Source organism: Oncorhynchus clarkii, chromosome 3 (genome assembly GCF_045791955.1).
Source record: "Oncorhynchus clarkii lewisi isolate Uvic-CL-2024 chromosome 3, UVic_Ocla_1.0, whole genome shotgun sequence".
NCBI lineage: Eukaryota > Metazoa > Chordata > Actinopteri > Salmoniformes > Salmonidae > Oncorhynchus > Oncorhynchus clarkii.
The window spans coordinates 54,573,161-54,593,894 of NC_092149.1; the positions used below are offsets into that span (position 1 = coordinate 54,573,161).

Consider the following 20,734-nt stretch of genomic DNA (forward strand, 5'->3'; position numbering starts at 1 on the left):
ACACACTATTGCAATTTTGTGGAAGTGAAGAATGGCCCTCATTTTACTAGAGGTAGATGTAGATTTTGACAGTGTCCGTGGGTATAATCTCATAGCTGAACACCATTTCCCCTGCCTGCATCCCCTGCTTTGGCTTTATTCTCCTAGCTGGACATGGAGCTCTTAAGCTTGGACACAAGCAATGCCATCTCACTTGGTATTGAGATGAGTGAATCTGCCAATTAATACAGGATGTATAGTACAAGTGCTCTCTGCCATTTCAAATGAAAATAGTTTAGTCGGAGCACACCAGTCCTTGGATTATCTGACACGCACACATTTACTAAGGCTGAGAACAGTGTGCTCTAGAAAAAGTCTATGTGAACAACCGAATCCGATTGGTTTGGGATTTAATAGCCAGTTAAAATCCCCAAAAGAATCAATAAAACCGAAGCAGACAAAAGTCATTAAGGATAAAAAAAGGCCTGGTTTTGGGGGTGTACAGTAATTATGTGGAGAAACGTTAATAGAAAATGTAAATTGTAGAACGGCGGGAACACACTGATGCATCCCAGGCCTCAGTTGGACTCTGCAGTAGCGCTGCAGTGGTTTTGCTTGGCTTCTCCCCTCTCACTTCTTTTGTTCCATTTTCCTGTTGCCATGGAATATTCCAGCTATTCGGAACAATGTTCCTTTCTCTGTTGCCGAAACCTAATCACTCAAGCACCGTCTTCCACACAAGATAGAGACTCTGGAATCAATGTCTTTATTTAACCCCCCCCCCCCCCCCCCCTCTAAAAAACAGCTTGATGTTGTGATCACCAATCTCCAGTTACCATGTGAAACACCCATTTACCTTTATCTCTGTGTGCAGGCCTGGTGGTTGGCCAGGTATGAGTTGCAATTTGTTCCATTCTGGAGGGCAAGGACAAGCAGATTCAGATCAAAATCGGTCAAGCGCATAGTATTCTCTTTGACTACTGAGCTGAAAGCTGGGCAATTAATGTAGCATTTTATTTTTTGTAATTTTGTGCCACTAAATCTTTAATAGAGTGGCAGAAGCTGTGATGTGGCTTGGTTTACCGTAGTGCCATCTGCTTCATATTTTCTGTTTCTCCATGGCTTGTGAAAGCCTGTCTCCCAGCACGCCTGGCTTGACAATTACACTTCATCCACCTTCAACCACCACAGAGGCCTGCCTGCTGTACACACACACACACATTTTCCCCCTCTTCCGTTATCCCTTCCCCCCAAAACATACCACTGTGGGAAATGAGTCAGCAGCTGGGAGGGAAGCTAACCAGAGAAGCCCAAGCTACGCAAGGGCACCAAAGTGAGCGCCGAGCGCAGGATCGGGAAGAGCACATAATGTAAGCAGCTCTACAAAGACAACAAATGAAAACATGCTGTGGGAGCAGGGCAGGGGCCTGGTGCAGATCATACAGTAATTAGGAAAGAAAGCATGCCGCCAAGTTATTCAGTCCTGAATAAACAGAGCACGGAATCGGTTCAATACTTCCTGCTAGCACGCTCTACAAAAAGATGAGACCAGATTTAAAAAAAATAGACATTGGTTCAACAACAAAAAATATCTGTCAAATAGGCCTCCTTTTCAACTCTACCTTTGAAGAAATAAACAATGAATCACTCTGGAAAAGCAAGTGACTGACTGTTTAATTGTGACAAAGATGCCATACCCTAACCTTGTGTTTGGTGACGTGGATTAAGATGGATAGAATGCGGCTGGGTTCCATTTTGGAATCATATTCAAAGGAGCGTGGAGTAAAGACAGGTTGAACAGGTTTGCTTCTAAACGGCCCACAGACTCAGATTAACAGGCACCTCTCGTGCCCTGCTATGGGCAGCTGTTAAAAACCCTCCGATACCACTTCATCTTCTATCAACCAGCTAAGTGAAAACAACAGTTATTGATGTACTTACTTTTAAAATCACACAATGAAACGCATTATGAGGCAATCACAATCAGCCCCAGACTAGTCGGCGTCTCCCTGTGCCAAAGAGCGAAAAGGCAGCATTGAGGCAGCTGTATTAGTATTCAGGCCCATCCCTCCAGTCTCCAGCCCAGGTGTCTGGAGGGAGCACAGATCCTGGCAGGCCAGGCCTCCCTCTCCTCACCTCTCGGGCTTCTCTACTGGCTGGGTAAGGGGTGGAGTGCAATGTTCCCTCAAAATATTTTCGGCACTGAGCAAATTTCAGGTCTGCTGAGCGCAAACTTGAACATTATGACAATTCTGTGCAACTTCCAGCATGTGTTTACTGTGAACACTGAGGCTGAACCCTCTTTAAGTTACAGTTTAAGCAGTGGCTAAGTAGGCTACTGTGGCTATTTGATCATAATGTAGGCCTACCAGAGTTGCCGACCATCAAAAACAATGGAGAAAATGATGCATCCCACAACATTTTAAACATGGAAATAGCTGTTCTATCACTCAGCCTAAAGTAGCATAGAATGTGTTGAGTTCAACGTAGGCATTCCATGGGACTTTGGAGAAGGAAAAAAAACATGCAGGGCCTGACATTAACCTGTTTATCCACTTGTCCTTCAGACAAGGAGGTGACTGAAAACATTTGTGTTGCTAGATGCAAGAAACCACTTTACAAAATACAATTCATTATTATTCCCATACCATTATTACAGAGAATCAGACAAATTATGCTACCCTCTGCCTATTGGCTACTTAGCTTATTTAAGCCAGTCTAAAAATACAACACTGCCTCTAAGACAAAAAAAGCTCTTACCTGACTCGCTTTTCAAAGACGCCTAGAGATGTACACATTTTGAGCTCTTGTAGGAAGCAATCCCTTTACCCTTTACACATGTGGGAATTGGCCTATATGGATAGGCTAAATGTAAATGTTTCTTAAGGAAGAAACCTGAAAATAATGGTAGTAATTGAAAGGCAACAGTTTGGAGATTATGGGAAAATTATTAGACCAAAGTTTAGGACAAAACAGTTTTTATTTAACTAGACCAGTTAAGAACAAATTATTTTTTACAATGACGGCCTACCAAAAGGCCTCCTGCGGAACGGGGGCTGGGATTAAAAATTACAAAAATAAAATATAAATATAGGACAACACACACATCACGACAACACTACATAATAGACCTAAGACAACATAGCAAGCAAGCAACACATGACAACACAGCATGGTAGCAACACAACAACAACATGGTAGCGGCACAAAACATTACTGGGCACAGACAACAGCACAGAGGGCAAGAAGGTAGAGACAACAATACATCATGAAAAGCAGCCACAACTGTCAGTGAGAGTGTCCATGATTGAGTCTTTCAATGAAGAGATTGAAATAAAACTGTCCAGTTTGAGTGTTTGTTGCAGCTCGTTCCAGTCGCAAGCTGCAGCCAACTTAAAAGACGAGCGACCCAGGAATGTGTGCGCTTTGGGATCTTTAACAGAATGTGACTGGCAGAACGGGTGTTGTATGTGGAGGATGAGGGCTGCAGTAGATATCTGAGATAGGGCGGAGTGAGGCCTATGCAGGTTTTAGAAATAAGCATCAACTAGTGGGTCTTCCGACACGTATACAGAGATGACCAGCTTACAGAGGAGTATAGAGTGCAGTGATGTGTCCTATAAGGAACATTGGTGGCAAATCCGATGGCCGAACAGTAAAGAACATCTAGCCGCTCGAGATCACCCTTACCTGCCGATCTATAAATTATATCTCCGTAATCTTGCAAGGGTAGGATGGTAATCTGAATCAGGGTTAGTTTGGCAGCTGGAGTGAAGGAGGAGCGATTACGACAGAGGAAACCAAGTCTAGATTTAACTTTAGCCTGGAGCTTTGATATGTGCTGAGAGAAGGACACTGTACCGTCTAGCCATACTCCCAAGTACTTGAATGAGGTGACTACCTCAAGCTCTCTAACCCCTCAGAGGTAGTAATCACACATGTGGGGAGAAGGGAATTATTTTTACCAAACCACATGACCTTTGTTTTGGAGGTGTTCTGAAGGGCAGAGAAAGCTTGTTTAACTCTAACAAAGCTTTGTTGTAAAGCATTTAACACAAAGTCCGGACCAGCTGAGTATATGACTATCATCTGCATGTAAATGGATGAGGGCTTCCTACTACCTGAGCTATGTTGTTGATGCAAATTGAGAAGAGCGTAGGGCCTAGGATCGAGCCCTGGGGTACTCCCTTGGTGACAGGCAGTGGCTGAGACAGCAGATGTTCTGACTTTATACACTGCACTCGAGGTAGTAAACTAGTCAGTTGATTACAGACAAGTTTTTCCCAACACTTTTGATAAACAGGGCAAAATAGAAATAGGCCTATAACAGTTAAATAAAAGGAGGAAACGTGGCTGCCTTCCAAGCAATGGGAATGTCCCCAGAAATGATAGGGGCAGCAACCTTAAAGAAGAAAGGGTCTAAACAAGTGGCGCAGTGGTCTAAGACAATGCATCTCAGTGCAAGATGTGTCACTGCAGTACCTGGTTCGAATCCAGGCCGCCCCATAGGGTGGCGCACAATTGGCCCAGTGTCGTCTGGGTTTGGCCAGGGTAGTCATAAATTAGGTTTTTGGACATAAAGATTAACTTTATCGAACAAAACACACATTTATTGTGTAACATGAAGTCCTGTGAGTGCCATCTGATGAAGATCATCAAAAGGTTAGTGATTCATTTAAATTGCAATTTCTGATTTTTGTGAGCCCTCTTCTTGGCTGGAAAATGGCTATATGGTTTTCTGTAACTAGGTGCTGACCTAACTTTTGGTGTGCTTTCGCCGTAAAGCCTATTTGAAATCGGATACTGTGGCTGGATTTACAAGAAGTTTATTTTTAAAATGGTGTAAAGTACTGGTATGTTTGAGGAATTTTAATTATGGGATTTCTGTTGTTTTGAATTTGGCGCCCTGCAATTTCACTGGCTGTTGGCGAGGTGGGACGCTCCCGTCCCACATATCCCAGAGAAGTTAAAGTAACTAACTTTGGCCTTCCGGATAGCCTGAGTGCACTTATTTCTCATTTGCCTGAGCATTTTCGCCAAATGCAATTGTTGAGGTGGAGTAACTCTGCAAGATCGAACCAGGGGCTGAACCTGTTTTTAATTCAAATTTTCTTTATGGGGCGTATTTGTTAATAATACCACTGAAAATATTAAAAAAAGAAGATCCAAGTGTCTTCGTCAGACGACAGTCTTCAAGCTGATTCTATACCATTTTACAGAGGCCAGTTCATTAAGTTTTTTAGCAAGTGTCAATGACAAATCAGGACAGGTTGTTTCACTGAGCAGCCATTACAAACACAGGCTGTTAAATAGTGATCACTAAGGTCATTAGAGAAACCACTGGACTGATACCTATCAGAATTATTTGTGATGATAACATCGAGGAGAGTAGCCGTTTCTGGGTATTTGGAGTCATACCTTGTGGGATTGGTAATAATCTGCTTTAGGACTTGGTCAGGTGGTTTAAGCATGTCCCAGTTTAGGTCACCTAGCAGGACAAATTCAGACAGTGTAAGGGGCTAGGAGAGCTCTTAGGGCAGGTGGGGTACAGGCCGGTGAGGATGGAGGACGATAGCACCCAGCAACAGTCAACAAAGAACTACTTGAAAGTTTAATGCTTAGAACCAACAAATCAAATTGTTTGGGGACAGTTCACCTGACAGAAGACTGGATCCAAACATTACACTGTTGATTTGAGAATTTTACATTTACTCTACTTTTCACCGCATTTGTTGATAACCAAGTCAGAAAATATACTGGATACATTGAGTAAAATCATAAGAACATTCCTGGAAAATGTGGGGCCGGTGCAACATAAGACAAAAAATGACAAGGCTTGAGTGAGGTCTAACTGGTGTCTCCAAGTGGCCACACACCTTTTCAAAGTGTGCACAGTAATCTCAATGCACTTTTATGACTCAAAGAAGAGTCTTCAACTATAAGGTGTTTTTTTGAGCTCTCCTAGCTGTGCCGTTGAGGAACTACAGCAAGCACACTTGTAGTTTTATTTGGAACACAGCACTGCATCCCTGCCATCACACAATTCCGATTGTTGTTCACGCTATCCAAAAACAGCCCATTATAATTGGCAATCTGAGTCATAGATTCATTCTGTTCATAACAACCCAGGGTATGACGACATGTCATCTGGTAACTGTACATCAAACATAGTGATCCTAAACATTGACACTGTACAGTGCCTTCAGAAAGCATTCATAACCCTTTACTTACTACACATGAAAGTTGTGTTTCTCACCAGCTACACTCAATACCCCATAACGACAAAGTGAAAACATGTTTACATTTCTTTTTGCAAATGTATTTCGAATTAAATACAGATCTATCTAATTTACATAAGGAGTCACACCCCTGAGTCAATACTTTGTAGAAGCACCATCGGCAGCAATTACATATGTAAGAGTCTTTCTGGGTACATCTGTAAGAGCTCTCCACAGCTGGATTGTGCAACATTTGCCAATTATTATTTTCAAATAATTTCAAGCTCTATCAAATTGGTTGTTGATCATTGCTAGACAACCATTTTCAGATATTGCCATAGATTTTCAAGTGGATTTAAGTCAATTCAAGATTTAACTCGGCCCCTCAGAAACATTCACTGTCTTCTTGGTGAGCAACTCTAGTGTAGAGAAACTCTAGCCTTGTGTTTTAGTTCATTGTCCTGCTGAAAGGTGAATTAATATCCCAGTGTCTGGTGTAAAGCAGACAACCAGGTTTTCCTCTACGATTTTGCCTGTGCTTAGCTCCAATCCAATCCATTTTTTTTTTATTCCGAAAAACCTTAATGATTACAAGAATACCCATAGTATGATGCAGCCACCACTAAGCTTGAAAATATGGATAGTCATATTCAGTAATGTGTTGTATTTGTCACACCTATTCCCGCTCTCCCTCTCTAGCGCTCGAGGGCACCAGGCTGCCCTTCATTACGCACACCTGTCACCATCACTACGCGCATCAGCGCTCATTGGACTCCCCTGGACTCCCTTACTTTATTGATTGCCCCTCTATATCTGTCTGCTCCTCAGTTTGTTCCCCATGTCAGCATTGTCGTTTAAGTTTCCCATGTCCGTATTCTGTTCCGTTTGTTGGTTATTAAATGTTCACTCCCCGTACCTACTTCTCATCTCCAGCGTCTGTCCTTACAGAATGCTGACACCAATATGTGAAGCATCAGGGAGTTTTTGTTTTTGTTGGTGAAGTTGGGTCCGGGTTCCGTCACCGATGGAACTGGGGGTGCCTCAGTTGGCCCGAGCGGTTTACTTGCCTCGGTTAGCTCGGCAGGCGCCCAACCCACGTCATGCCTCAGCCAGTTCATTGGGCTCCACGATTCAGCTGGCTCGTCGGGCTTCTACGCTTCAGCCAGCCCGTCAGGCTCGCCCAGGTGGGACGCCGGGTGGGGTGTACTGTCATGCCTGCTACCGCTCTCCAGCACCAGGCTGCCCTTCATAACGCACACCTGTCACCATCATTACGCGCATCAGCGCTCATTAGACTCACCTGGACTCCCTTACTTTGATGATTGTCCCTATATATCTGTCTGCTCCTCAGTTTGTTCCCCGTGTCAGCATTATTGTCGTTTATGTTTCCCCTGTCCAGACGCTGTCCGTTGGCTAAATGTTCACTCCCTGTACCTGCTTCTCATCTCCAGCGTCTGTCCTTATAGTATTGGATTTGCCCCAAACATAGCACTTTGTATTCAGGACAAAAAGGTAATTGCTCTGCCACATTTACTGCAGTATTACTTTAGTGCCTTGTTGCAAACAGGATACATATTTTTTCCTTCCTCCACAATGTCAATTAGGTTAGTATTGTGGAGTAACTACAATATTGTTGATCCATACTCAGTGCCATTTTCCTTTTCTCTGAAGATTAACTCATTCCCAACTCCAAATGTCTACCCAGACTTCAACAGCAATGAGCAGCACAGTACAATAGTTTAGTCAACCTCTCTGGACAGTGAATTAACTGGATAAACTACAGTGTACTTACCTCGGTACTGCACACAGTATCTACAACAGGATAATAACACACCTGGAACTGGGGAGTGTTACCGCTCTCTACTATAATTCTACAACATGTGGTCATAGCATTGGTGTCAAGGTGAATGTGAATGTCAGCAGATACAGATTGCCGGGTGTGCTGTTTGTTAGACCTGTGGTTCACAGTTTGAACATAGCTCTGTGTGTCACACCACTCCATAATTTTCTTCAGATTAGGCCACACCTAGAAAACACAATTCCAACTGTACGGGAGAACAGAGGAGTTAACCCTTTCCTTACCTCTGCCTATGACACAATCAAATGTTTTAAAAGCCCTTTGAAATAGGGCTGGGAGATATGTCCTGAAAATCATATTGCATTTTTTATTTTATTTATGGGCGATTCAAGATCTAAATAAGCTTTGTTGCACAATTAAAAAAAGGTCAATGCACTGCATTTCAGTCAGGTATAATCAAATTAATTCAGGGCTTGTAAAATTATATTTAGGCTAAATAAGCCTTCCAAAACCATAAGACCCACTAATCATTTTATTTGATCAAATTAGTTTAACCTGCTTTTTTTGCAATAATCATCTGGCTTTCAAGTCTGTCTATGACTGGGTTTCAATTAGGAAAACGTGGCGCCGGACATTTGACCAGCAGCATTTTAATTTACCGGACATTTGAGAAATTGACCGTACCCATATGCATAGGTTGTGTAACCTGATTAGGGCTTCCACCTACGGTGCTCAGAATGACAGAAATCACATTTATATTAGGGCAATTCATATTATCAGAACATGCAAGTCGAGGATGAATGATGTGCGGTCCTTCTTACCGAATTCTGATGTGCACTTTGAAGATGTTAGAATAACTGTATTTTTCTCAGCCAGCAAGACGAGTAATGAACAGCAAAATCACTGGCCTTTGTCAACCTACTATCCCCTGTAGTAGAAAAGTTGACAAGCTGACCAATAGAATAGGTCAAGAAAGAAATAGCCTATTCCAAACAGACTCTGGGACAGTTGTGAGATGATAGAGTCCAAATTCATACAACCAGTTACCTTAAGAAGCAATTAGTCTGATGCAACAGATGAGAATGTTAAGGATTCTTGCGATACAGGCATTTGGAACAGCGCACCAAAACATGCATTCAAATTCATTTGATTGATCACCCAGCCATCCTTTGAAGTAAGAATAAAAGCTACGCAATATGACATAAAACGATAGATTGCGCAAAGAGATATCTTGAAGATAAAACGTGTGGAAAAGACTAAGGTATAACCCCAGTGTTTATGGTGACCATTTATCACGAGGCCTGTACAGAAGGTTGAGACTGCTGCAGCAACAGACTACTACCGACTCAGCTGCTATGGGAATGCAGTATATCGTATCCAACGCCCCATCTAGGTGCTCTGTTATCCAAATATTAACATGAAGATATTTCCCCCCCACCATTGCATTAATGCATTGACTGACTGAGGAACCTGCGGCAATACAGACATTTCGACTACAGTAAATCAAGGAGCAGAAGTGGTCTGCCCTATATTATCTGGCATACAGAAATATGACAGTGTGCACGTGTCAACAAGCCAGTGGGTAGTCTCCGGGTAGTATAGCAGGCAGTAGACAAAAAAGGTCCAACGTAACTTTGACATAATTGTCACCTTGTAATTAAGCCTAACCTTCAAATAACCATTATAGCACTTCAGGTTGGAATACTCAGCTTCTTTGTTGTTGTTTTTATAGTTAGTCATTTTTTTACACCTTTATTCTCCACAATTTTGTGATTGCGATCTGGTCTCGTCGCTTCAACTCCACAACTGGCTGTGGGAGAGGCGAAGGTGGAGTCATGTGTCTTCCGAAACATGACCCGTCAAGCCACACTTCTTAACACCCACTCGCTTAACCCGGAAACCAGCTACAACAATGTGTCGGAGTCAGTGGTGTAAAGTACTACTTAAAGTACAGATACCCCAAAAAACGACTTACCATTTATATTTTTGACAACTTTTACTTCACTACATTCCTAAAGAATATATTGTACTTTTTACTCCATTCATTTCCCTGACACCCAAAAGTACTCATTACATTTGGAGTGCTCAGCAGGACAGGAAAATGGTCAAATTCAAGCACTTATCAAGAGAACACCTGGTCATCCCTACTGCCTCTGGCCTGGCGGACTCACTAAACACAAATGCATCTTTTGTAAATAACTTCTGAGCACTGGAGTGTGCCCCTGGCTATCCATACATTTTAAAAACAAGAAAACATTGCCGCCTGTTTTGCTTAATATAAGGAATTTCTTTCTTATTTATATTTACTTTTGATACGTAAGTATATTTTAAACCAAATACTTTGACTTTTACTCAAGTAGTATTTTACTGGCTGACTTTTACTTGAGTAACTTTCTATTTTAAAAAAATGTAGCTATACTGTTACTCAAGGACGACAATTAGGTACTTTTCCCACCACTGGTCAGAGGAAATACAGTTCAACTGATGACCGAGGTCAGCCTGCAGGCGCCCGGCCCGACACAAGGAGTCGCTAGAGCGAGATGAGCCAAGTAAAGCACCCCTGGGCAAACCCTCCCCTAACCCAGACGACGCAGGGCCATTTGTGCGCCGCTCTATGGGATTCCCGGTCACGGACGGTTATGTCCCCTGTAGTGACGCCGCAACACTGCGATGCAGTGCCTTAGACCGCTGCGCCACTCGGGAGGCCCGGAATACTCAGCCTCTGATGGGTACAAAGTGTCAACTTAAGTTGAGATTCCTTACGTAAAGCACAACCTCTATTTTTAAAGATGCATCAAAGCCGAACAAGCAGATTAAGTACAGAGCTAATGGGATAGGAGTACAGGTGTCTGAAAATCAGTCTCAACGAATTTACAATCCATCATTTGCAAAAAACAAACAGTAACTCTCCATATGTGCAGCTGCAAACTGTCTTTTGAGCCTCGGTCAAGGGACATGTTCAGAATGGGAGTCTCCTACAGCAGCTTGACAAAGAAGACCTTTCTTCCTCAGACGACAGGTCCCCTGTACAGGCTCAGGTTGCACACAAAGACCTAAATCCTGCTGCAGGCTGTAGCACAAAGCACTTCAACTCTCCTCTGATAGCAGGCCAGGGCTCCAGAGTGGCCCACCATACCACGCCAGGCAGGGCCAGCTCAAACCAGCACACTGTCTGAGGCATTGTCAACTGAATACCCTAGTCAAGCACTACTAGTGAGGTAAACTAGAATCATTCTGTATTGTGCCACTAGAGGTGAGGACAGACTGGTGTTGAAAATGAAATGGAAAGACGCTTCGGTTGAAGACCAAACTGTCAAATGCAAATCTTTCTGCTTTCCAGATAATTGAAAAAGACAACAGTTGTGATTAGACAGTCAATCCCCTTTTTCAACTGATATTCAAACACCAACAGCAAGGGCCAACCTGTCACCGAAATTACTCCTATTGCAAAAGGAGAGTGTCTTTTCTCCTGAGAGGCCTGTTTGAGAGGGAAAGAACTCTGCTTACATAACTTTACTCTCTAGGCAAGTAAGGCTACAATTGTGGAAACAAATTGTTAAGTATTGTAACAGAAGCCCTCCCTGCTTGCAATATCATCGTTGACGTTTAAAGGAAAGACCAGAGGAAGCATTCCACTTTCGAGTCAACACATAGCAGAAGACGCATCTCATCCTCGTGTTGTTAAGAGATACTCCAGGGTGGATTGTTTTCAGGAAGTGCATGCTTGAGGAAAACCTAAAGTGCCGTGCCCACTTCAAACTGTCTGGAAGCAGTTCAATCATGACTCATCTAAAATAGGACACCCACCATTTTACAGATGGCACCCTAAGGAGTATAGAAGCCTAAAAAAATTAAGGGTGCGAAAAAGCTTGCGGAAAACAATCTTTCATTAATAACTAGTAAACACTTTGTCCCAGACACATGACATGCTATCTACCTTCAGCCTGTTAGAATTGAGAAACAAGGAGGGAAGAATGATGAGCAGCACATGCCAGAGCAAGACCAAAACGAAGAATCCACCATTTCACAACCACGGGAAGAACACTGTCAACCAACAGATGTCACGTCCTAACAAGGAGACGCCCTTTAACCTTAGCGTTACCTGGACAAAAAGACTGGTGATCATAAATCGATCCATCGTTTGTACAGGAGTTTAGAAGTAATGCATTCTTCACTGAAACAGTGTTTGATAATGGAGTTTGCAATGGCTTGAATTTCTGAACACATTTGTGTATCTCTCTTCACTCACACTGTTACTGAGCTCTATCAATATGTGAACTGTTACTGTAACCCAATGACGTGAAGTGTAAAGCTAGGCTAATCTCTGCTATGTCGTCCCTAGGACAGATGCAGCACACTGTTTGTGTCGTCCTCCAGGTCAGCTACTGGCCCCCTCTCACAGGACCCCCTCCCTAGGACCCTATGTCAGGCCAATTGGGGCCATCCACACCCTGAGATAACACACGAGGCCCTGGATAAACATTGACCAGTATATAGGCTGTGGAATGCCCTGAAGTGATTTTTTTCCCCCTGATCTGTCAAAATTGTTGATAAGCTGCATTGATGGGAGATATCACCCAACACCCCCCATGCCCAGCCCACTTCATTTTGACGCATTTCACAAATTATTTTTAGGCCATATAGCCCAGCCCTATCTCAATATTTTTCAAACCTATGGGCATTTCACGATTTTTATATATATTTGTTTTCTCTAAATAAGCTTTGTTGTACAATTAAAGGTCAAATACACTGCATTTAAAAACAGTCAGAAATAATCTAATGATTTCGGAGCTTGTGAAATTCGGCTGAACGTACACTACGTTCAAATGTTTGGGGGTTCGATTACAGGCTCAAAATGGCCAGAAACAAATAACTTTCTTCTGAAACTAGTCAGTCTATTCTTGTTCTGAGAAATGAAGGCTATTCCATGTGAGAAATTACCAAGAAATGGAAGATCTCGTACAACACTGTGTACCCTTCACAAAACAGTGCTAACTGGCTCAGAATAGAAATAGTGGGAGGCCCCAGTGCACAACTGAGCAAGAAGACAAGTACATTAGTGTCTAGTTTTAGAAACAGACACCTCACAAGTCCTCAATTGGCAGCTTCATTAAATAGTACTTAGCTAACACAACGTGTCATTAGAACACAGGAGTGATGGTTGCTGATAATGGGCCTCTATACACCCCTGTAGATACTCCATTAGAAATCAGCCGTTTCCAGCTACAATAGTCATTTACAACATTAACAACGTTTACACTATATTTCAGATCAATTTTGGAGGGATGGAGGGGTAAAAAGTGCTTTTCTTTCAAAAACAAGGACATTTCTAAGTGACCCCAAACTTTTGAACGGTAGTGTACGCATTCCACAACCATAAGACCCACTAATAATGTCATTATTTATCAAAATAGTTGTATCTGCTGTTTTTCCCCCAAACAATCACTGAACTAGCTTTCAGGTTGGTCTATAAAAAAAGCCCTTTTTGTTAGAAATTTTACCATTCACTAATAACGTAGCAGGCATTATAGACAATTAACACCATTCTCATAAACAAGTCCACGTGCTAGTGAGTAGCCAGCTAATATTTATATTTCAAGTTTGGCTAATTTGGATCTGAATTCAGCTAACAGTTGTATTGTTATGAACACAACCTTCTGTCTGTCTCCAACTGTTTGAACAGCATGCTAGCCTGTCCAGTTTGTTCAAATGTTGAAATCAAGTGGCCTGCCTTGTTTCTAAAGAATGAGAACAAGTTGCCAATTCCTCACATAAATTGTTTTACGCTTATTGCACATTTATAAAACACAGATTACACAGCTAGTATAACAATCTTTATTTGACTAAAAATCTGCTAGCGATACGTGGTGCCATAATGCGCGCGCGACTAACTGAGCATTCATTTTCCAGAATGTTCATTGGTACATCTGTTTCAGTAGTGTCTGCTCTGTTTCAAATCATGAGGAGTTGAAACATTTAAAAAAAGGTTATGGTTCGAAACGTCTCATCTATTACAGAAAAATAATGTCTCCCATGTGTTTTGGTGTCCATATGACCCATTCTGTTGGACCAAACCTCAAATGCAAATAGCAAGTTGAAACCGTTTGTCAGAGAGGAAGATGGGATATCCCATCTGTTGTTGTTGTGAGTGGTAGGAGGAGAGGCTTGGGTGAAAGAGGCGAAGAAAGAGGTTTCACTCTCGCCAAAATCTGTCCAAAATAAGCCCAATGCATTTCTATGCTCTTATTTTGAACCTAAGATTGTCACCTGCCTTCCCGCTTTTGGGACAACGACTCCCATTGTTAGGGCGGAGACATGAGCATCTCGTCATTATATACAGATCTCTGGTGTAAATGGGAAGGTGCACAGCACAGAAGGAGTGAACAAGACCGAAAAGACAATGTGAGAACAAGCGTACATAAACGCTCATAAAAACAAAATACTATTCTGCGATACAGGCATTAGGAATGAACATAAATTCAAATGAACTTGATATATCGCCCAGCCCTACATTCCCATGAGTGCCAGTGGTAAAGGAGAATGCCATGCACAGATAAGAATCCCCTCTAGCTTACCATCTTCAAGTCACTCACCAGCAGTGAACTGAGCATATTGACCAGGCGGATCATTAACACAATAGATAGGAGGGAGTTCTGAGGGCAGGAATGTGTTTGTTCCCAAAAGGATTTAAGTTCCGCTCGCTCGTAAAAGGTAGAGTAAATAGGGAATTCTTGATTTTACTATCCCCACCATTATCATGAAATGACTTGGCACCGGTCAGTAAAATGAGATCATACGAGTTGAATTAACATCTACACGTCTTGTTGGTCAAGAGTCCTTACATGTTGACTAGGCTTGGGTGATATACCGTTTATAGGGTATACCGGGGAATTTCGAAATACTGACGGTATGATTTTCAATACCATTTGGGTTGAGGGCACCCTCGCCTTGCGGTGGCGAGGGCTTCGCCACTGCTTTTACGGTATATAGGTTAAGTATAACAATTTTTTTAAATCCAAGACGTGTCAAATAAATGATATCCAGCTCAGGGCTCCAGCTATGCATTTTATTTGCTAACTTGCTAGTTAAGTGGCTACATGTCAAGATGAAGCTTCTTGGTTACAGCAGAGACATTCAGTCCCCTCCTGGATTGCCTAAATTCTTGTGCGTAAATTAAAAAGTAAATAAATACATACATACGGTACCAGTCAAAAGTTTAACACACCTCCTCCAGGGTTTTTCTTTATTTATACTATTTTCTACAATGTAGAATAGTGAAAACATCAAAACTATGAAATAACACCAAAAAAACGTGTTAAACAACTCAAAATATATTTAATATTCTTTAAAAAGTAGCCACCCTTTGCCTTGATTACAGCTTTGCACGCTCTTGGCATTCTCTCAGCCAGCTACATGAGCTAGTCACCTGGAATGCATTTCAATTAACAGGTGTGCCTTGTTAAAAGTTAATTTGTGGAATTTCTTTCCTTAATGCGTTTGAGCCAATCAGTTGTGTTGTGACAAGGTAGGGGTGGTATACAGAAGATAGCCCTATTTGGTAAAAGACCAAGTCCATATTATGGCAAGAACAACTCAAATAAGCAAAGAGAAACTACAGTCCATCATTACTTTAAGACATGAGGTCAGTCAATTTCAAGACCTTTGAAAGTTTATTCAAGTGCAGTCGCAAAAACCATCAAGCGCTATGACGAAACTGGCTCTCATGAGGACAACCACAGGAAAGGAAGACACAGAGTTACCTCTGCTGCAGAGGATAAGTTAATTTCAGCCCAAATAAATGCTTCAGAGTTCAAGTAACAGACACATCTCAACATCAACTGTTCAGCAGAGACTGCGTGAATCAGGCCTTCATGGTCGAACTGCTGCAAAGAAACAACTACTAAAGAACATCAATAAGAAGAGACTTGCTTGGGCCAAGAAACATGAGCAATGGACATTAGACCGGTGGAAATCTGTCCTTTGGTCTGATGAGTCCAAACTTGGGATTTTTGTTTCCAACCGCCGTGTCTTTGTGAGACGCAGGATGATCTCTACATGTGTGATTCCCACCGTGAAGCATGGAGGAGGAGGTGTGATGGTGTGGGGTTGCTTTGCTGGTGACACTGCCTGTGAGGTATTTAAAATTCAAGGCACACTTAACCAGCATGGCTACCACAGCATTCTGCAGCGAAACGCCATCCCATCTGGTTTGCGCTTAGTGGGACTGTCATTTGTTTTTCAACTAGACAATGACCCAACACACCTCCAGGCTGTGTAAGGGTTATTTGACCAAGAAGGAGAGTGATGGATTGCTCCATCAGATGACCTGGCCTCCAATCACATGACCTCAACCCAATTGAGATGGTTTGGGATGAGTTGGACCACAGAGTGAAGGAAAAGAAGCCAACAAGTGCTCAGTATATGTGGGAACTCCTTCAAGACTGTTGGAAAAGCATTCCAGGTGAAGCTGGTTGAGAGAATGCCAAGAGTGTGCAAAGTTGTTATCAAGGCAAAGGGTGGCTACTATGAAGAATATAAAATATATTTTGATTTATTTAACACTTTTTTGGTTACTACATGCTTCCATATGTGTTATTTCATAGTGTTGATGTCTTTACTATTATTCTACAATGTATAAAAATAAAGAAAAACCTTTGAATGAGTAGGTGTCCAAACTTTTGACTGGTACTATAGAGAGAGATATATATAGATATATATATAGTATGGTACAGAAACGGTATGAAAGTCTGAATACTGCCCAACCCTAATGTTCAAAGGCTGATTCACAGTGAATGGAAATCATCATTCCCCAAGAGTAGGCCTCCAACCAACCATCAGCAAGTCACTGGAAGAGCCATGATGAGGTTGTTTATACTGTACAGTACAGTTAAGTCAGGGTTCCACCACGTCACTCCAGTTCCCGCCCGACTGTCCTCATTCAGCTGGGGTTCACACAGACCCCTTACGTAATGTCAACAATGTTCCCATAAATACAGCGTTGAGCATTCTGGACTAACATCCGGAAATGTCTCCACTACTACTAGCCTAGATCCACGACATTGTTAACAAGATAAATATGTGACCCTCAGACACACCAGCTTTAGGCAATGCCTCAGTAATTACAGAAGCTTAAACACCCCATATTTTGGGTTCTCATCCATGACACGCTTCACCGGATACAGTGCTACAGCAGCCATAACATCATCATGTGTAACAAAGACACTAATTTCCTATGTGTGATCTGTCAATCAAGGCACCAAAGAATGCCCTCCATAAATAAGTCAACAACCTAAGCGAAAGCAGACTTCCTTGGTTAATACATTTGACCCAAAAAGGCGCCAGCTGTGACATTGTCCAGTATATTACCACATGTACAATTGACCTCTCTCAGAACTTTTAGGCCAGACAAAAGCTAGCTAGCTACCATGAATAGAAACCATATAGTAAGGTTCACATTCTCTAAGACCCCAAAATGAAAGCAATTAACATCAACTTCACTTCACTTCAGATTATCAATGTAACATTCCCTCTTCTCAATGCTTACCCGTATCGGTGACGTTGAAAACTTGATCTTCCTCAGTGGTTCCGGTTCCTCCTCATCATCTGAAAGCCCAGGGGCCTCCTCATACTCCTCCTCACAGAGCTGCTCTTCATTCTCCTCTTCGAGGGTCTGGTCAGTATCCCCATCATCCACAAATGCTGTGTTCTCTCTACCATATGCCACTGGGGAAATCTTGCCCCTTCTGCCCTGTTCCTCCTCAGCAACCTCCTCCTCCTCCGCATTTTCCTCCTCGTAATCCGCGGTTTGATTTACAGGATTCGTGTCTTCTCTCCACTCCTCTTTCAATTCATGCCGTGACTCCTCAAATCGACTTCCTTCTTCCTTCTCCAGTGTAATCTCTGTCTCCTTGCCGTCATCTTTCTCTGAGATCGGCTGATGGTGGTCATCCTTCTGACTGATCGCCTTTGGTGGCAATTCTTTTAGCTCAACTTTGATCTCTTTTGGGGGTTGAACATGCACTTCCTCAAAAACATTGTCTTCAATATTCTCCTCTTCGTTCTCCTCGCTCTCTGATGACTCATTCTGTACCACTACGAGCTCAGCCCGGACCATGCAAGGCAGAGACGAGGCCTGGGTAGGTGGCTTTTCCCTGGTGGGACTCCGTGCCACATGCCCATCACTCTTGGCACTGTTGGAGGTTTTGGCCCTGTTGCTACTGTAAAAGCTATTGGCAAACACAGTAGGCTGTTTTTGATCCCTGGGGGGTGGACTGGGGGGTTTTACTCCATCGCTACCCACAGATGGTCTACTGAAACCGTCACTGGTTGAAGGGGAGCGCTTGTAAGCGCTTTGGCCACCTGGGGATACGGGCTCTGGGGAGATGGGCTTTGGAGTGGCATTGGCTGTTGTTGGGAATGTTTTGTGAGTAGTGTTATTGAATGGGGAAGTTGGTTTGAGAATGACACCGGTAACTATGGAGGTAGGTTTGTTAGTGGCATCATTAGTTGGAATGGTGGATTTGTTAAAACTGTCCCTTGTCGGAGATGTAGGCATTGAGCGATCTGAGAGACTGCATACTTTAGACAACATCTCTGTAGCTTTTGCCTCATTGTCACTGTCCACAATGAAGTTGTCTAGCCGTCTGGACATGGGTCCAGCTTTCAGTGACACCCTGGACACATGTTTAGTCTCCTCAGTATCACTCCTCTCATCTGGCTGGCTTCTCGTCACTGGAGTGGGACCAGGCTCTGTTTTGATGTTGCTAGTTTCAGTGGACCCTGACAATCTTCTGGTACTTTTCCCCCCATCAGACACACTGCCCAGGGGCACCCGGCTTACAACTCTGTTGGGAGACTTCTCCGCTGCGGGTTGTTCTTTGATAGTCCTCTCAAAGAGTTTCCTGGTCGAAGAGAACTTCTCTGCCAAAGCTGTTTTGTCAACTTCGACATCTTCTCCCTTGGGGGTTTTGTCTAGACTTGGAGATTCTGGGCTAGTGGCACAGCTCAAACTTGTTTTGTGTGTGGTGACTACAAATGGCACATTTGGTGGGGAGACCAGGGACAAATCAGCTTTCAAAGTTGTTTTCACCTCTTGAATCTCTTGTTGCTGGCCATCCATCTGGAGGAAAATATTCTTTATCTTGTTTATCCGATTGCCTAAATGCCTCCCCCTCGTGTCCTCCTGTGTGTCGTTAGAGCCATTTGCATATGACTTTGCAGCACCGTCCGATTTCGTCCCATCAAAAGTACACTTAATAGCGTGGAAGTCCGACTTGTAAGCATTTCTATGCGGGGACGCACTCCTCAGCGCCCTTTCTCCTTTGCTCTCGGCTTTTATCATTTTCAAATATTTACTGGGAGTATCTTGGGAAGAGGCGATAGAAGTTAAACTTCTGAGTGTTTCTTGTTCCCCTATTGTTGTTCTCAGTTGACCAGTGCCATGGATCCCTCAGATTATTCGGCGTCTTGGTCAGGGAGTCTAAATCATGCGTGATGTGGTGGTCATCTACAGAGACAAGAGGAAAATACACTTTCAAAACCTAGCTGTTAGTACTATTCGAGCCTATCCAAAGCAACTTCCTATTTACCTTGCAATCGCATTCTTCCGGCTGCTTCAAAGCAAATTACTTTTCCCTCACCACTACATTGTCGTAGACCAACTTCTTTAATTATTGAACGTGAGTGGGCTTTTAAGAGCCTATGATAATTCGTAGCCGGTCAAACACTGACAATAAAAGTCAGCTAAAGATGAAACACAAAAATAAGCTAACTGTGCAAAACACGTTAGATACCAAACGTATTTTGTGGTGATCAGTTTCATTGTAACAATTACAAGTAAACTGTGAGCGAAACATTTCAGAGCTTTACCGCACGCAAATTAACTTCCGTTGTATTTTACCTCTTACGATACTTGTTTCTTCATCCTAGGTGCTGATGGCTCCTCATAATGCAACTATTGTGTAATTTATACTCCCGAACTTGTCATTTCGTTACCGCCATCACTCCCCTTTCCAGTTTTCCTCCTTCCTTGTACTCCAGATACAGACAAATCGCGCTTCCGCGCGTACGTACCATCGCCCTCTGGCGCGCCACACGATCAGACACAATCGGGGGCGCGCACACCAAAACATTCCAGGACGACAAACCCCCATCCCTTCTTGAGTGCGTGGTTGCGCAGACACATGAAATATTTGAGGAATAGATTTCCTTGAGAAGCTCACCCACCGCTCTGCCGCATATGAAAGAAGAACATTTAAAATGTCCACAAACAAAACCTATCCCATCAGGTAGCTAGCTGTATCTTCAGCAGCTGCTCTATCTGATAGTGATACAGTGCCTTGCGAAAGTATTCGGCCCCCTTGAACTTTGCGACCTTTTGCCACATTTCAGGCTTCAAACATAAATATATAAAACTGTATTTTTTTGTAAAGAATCAACAACAAGTGGGACACAATCATGAAGTGGAACGACATTTATTGGATATTTCAAACTTTTTTAACAAATCAAAAACTGAAAAATTGGGCGTGCAAAATGATTCAGCCCCCTTAAGTTAATACTTTGTAGCGCCACCTTTTGCTGCGATTACAGCTGTAAGTCGCTTGGGGTATGTCTCTATCAGTTTTGCACATCGAGAGACTGAAATGTTTTCCCATTCCTCCTTGCAAAACAGCTCGAGCTCAGTGAGGTTGGATGGAGAGCATTTGTGAACAGCAGTTTTCAGTTCTTTCCACAGATTCTC

The 20,734-nt window shown here is 42.8% G+C and overlaps 1 protein-coding gene across 4 annotated transcripts in view; it reads right to left on the bottom strand.

The window, feature by feature from the left end:
- LOC139398186 (neurabin-1-like) overlaps window positions 1-20,042 on the bottom strand; it is a 39,298-nt gene extending 19,256 nt beyond the window's left edge. For 3 of the 4 annotated variants that reach the window (XM_071144332.1, XM_071144316.1, XM_071144308.1), the window contains exons 1-2: window positions 19,895-20,016; window positions 17,540-19,501 (exon numbers count right to left, since the gene is read on the bottom strand). In XM_071144332.1, coding sequence (XP_071000433.1) covers window positions 17,540-19,336 — 1,797 coding nt within the window. In that variant the 5' untranslated portion in view covers window positions 19,337-19,501; window positions 19,895-20,016. Of the gene's footprint in view, window positions 1-17,539; window positions 19,502-19,894 lie in introns of all 4 variants that reach the window. The other variant, XM_071144324.1, reaches the window with a different exon arrangement.
- Between the last annotated feature and the right edge of the window lie 692 nt (window positions 20,043-20,734).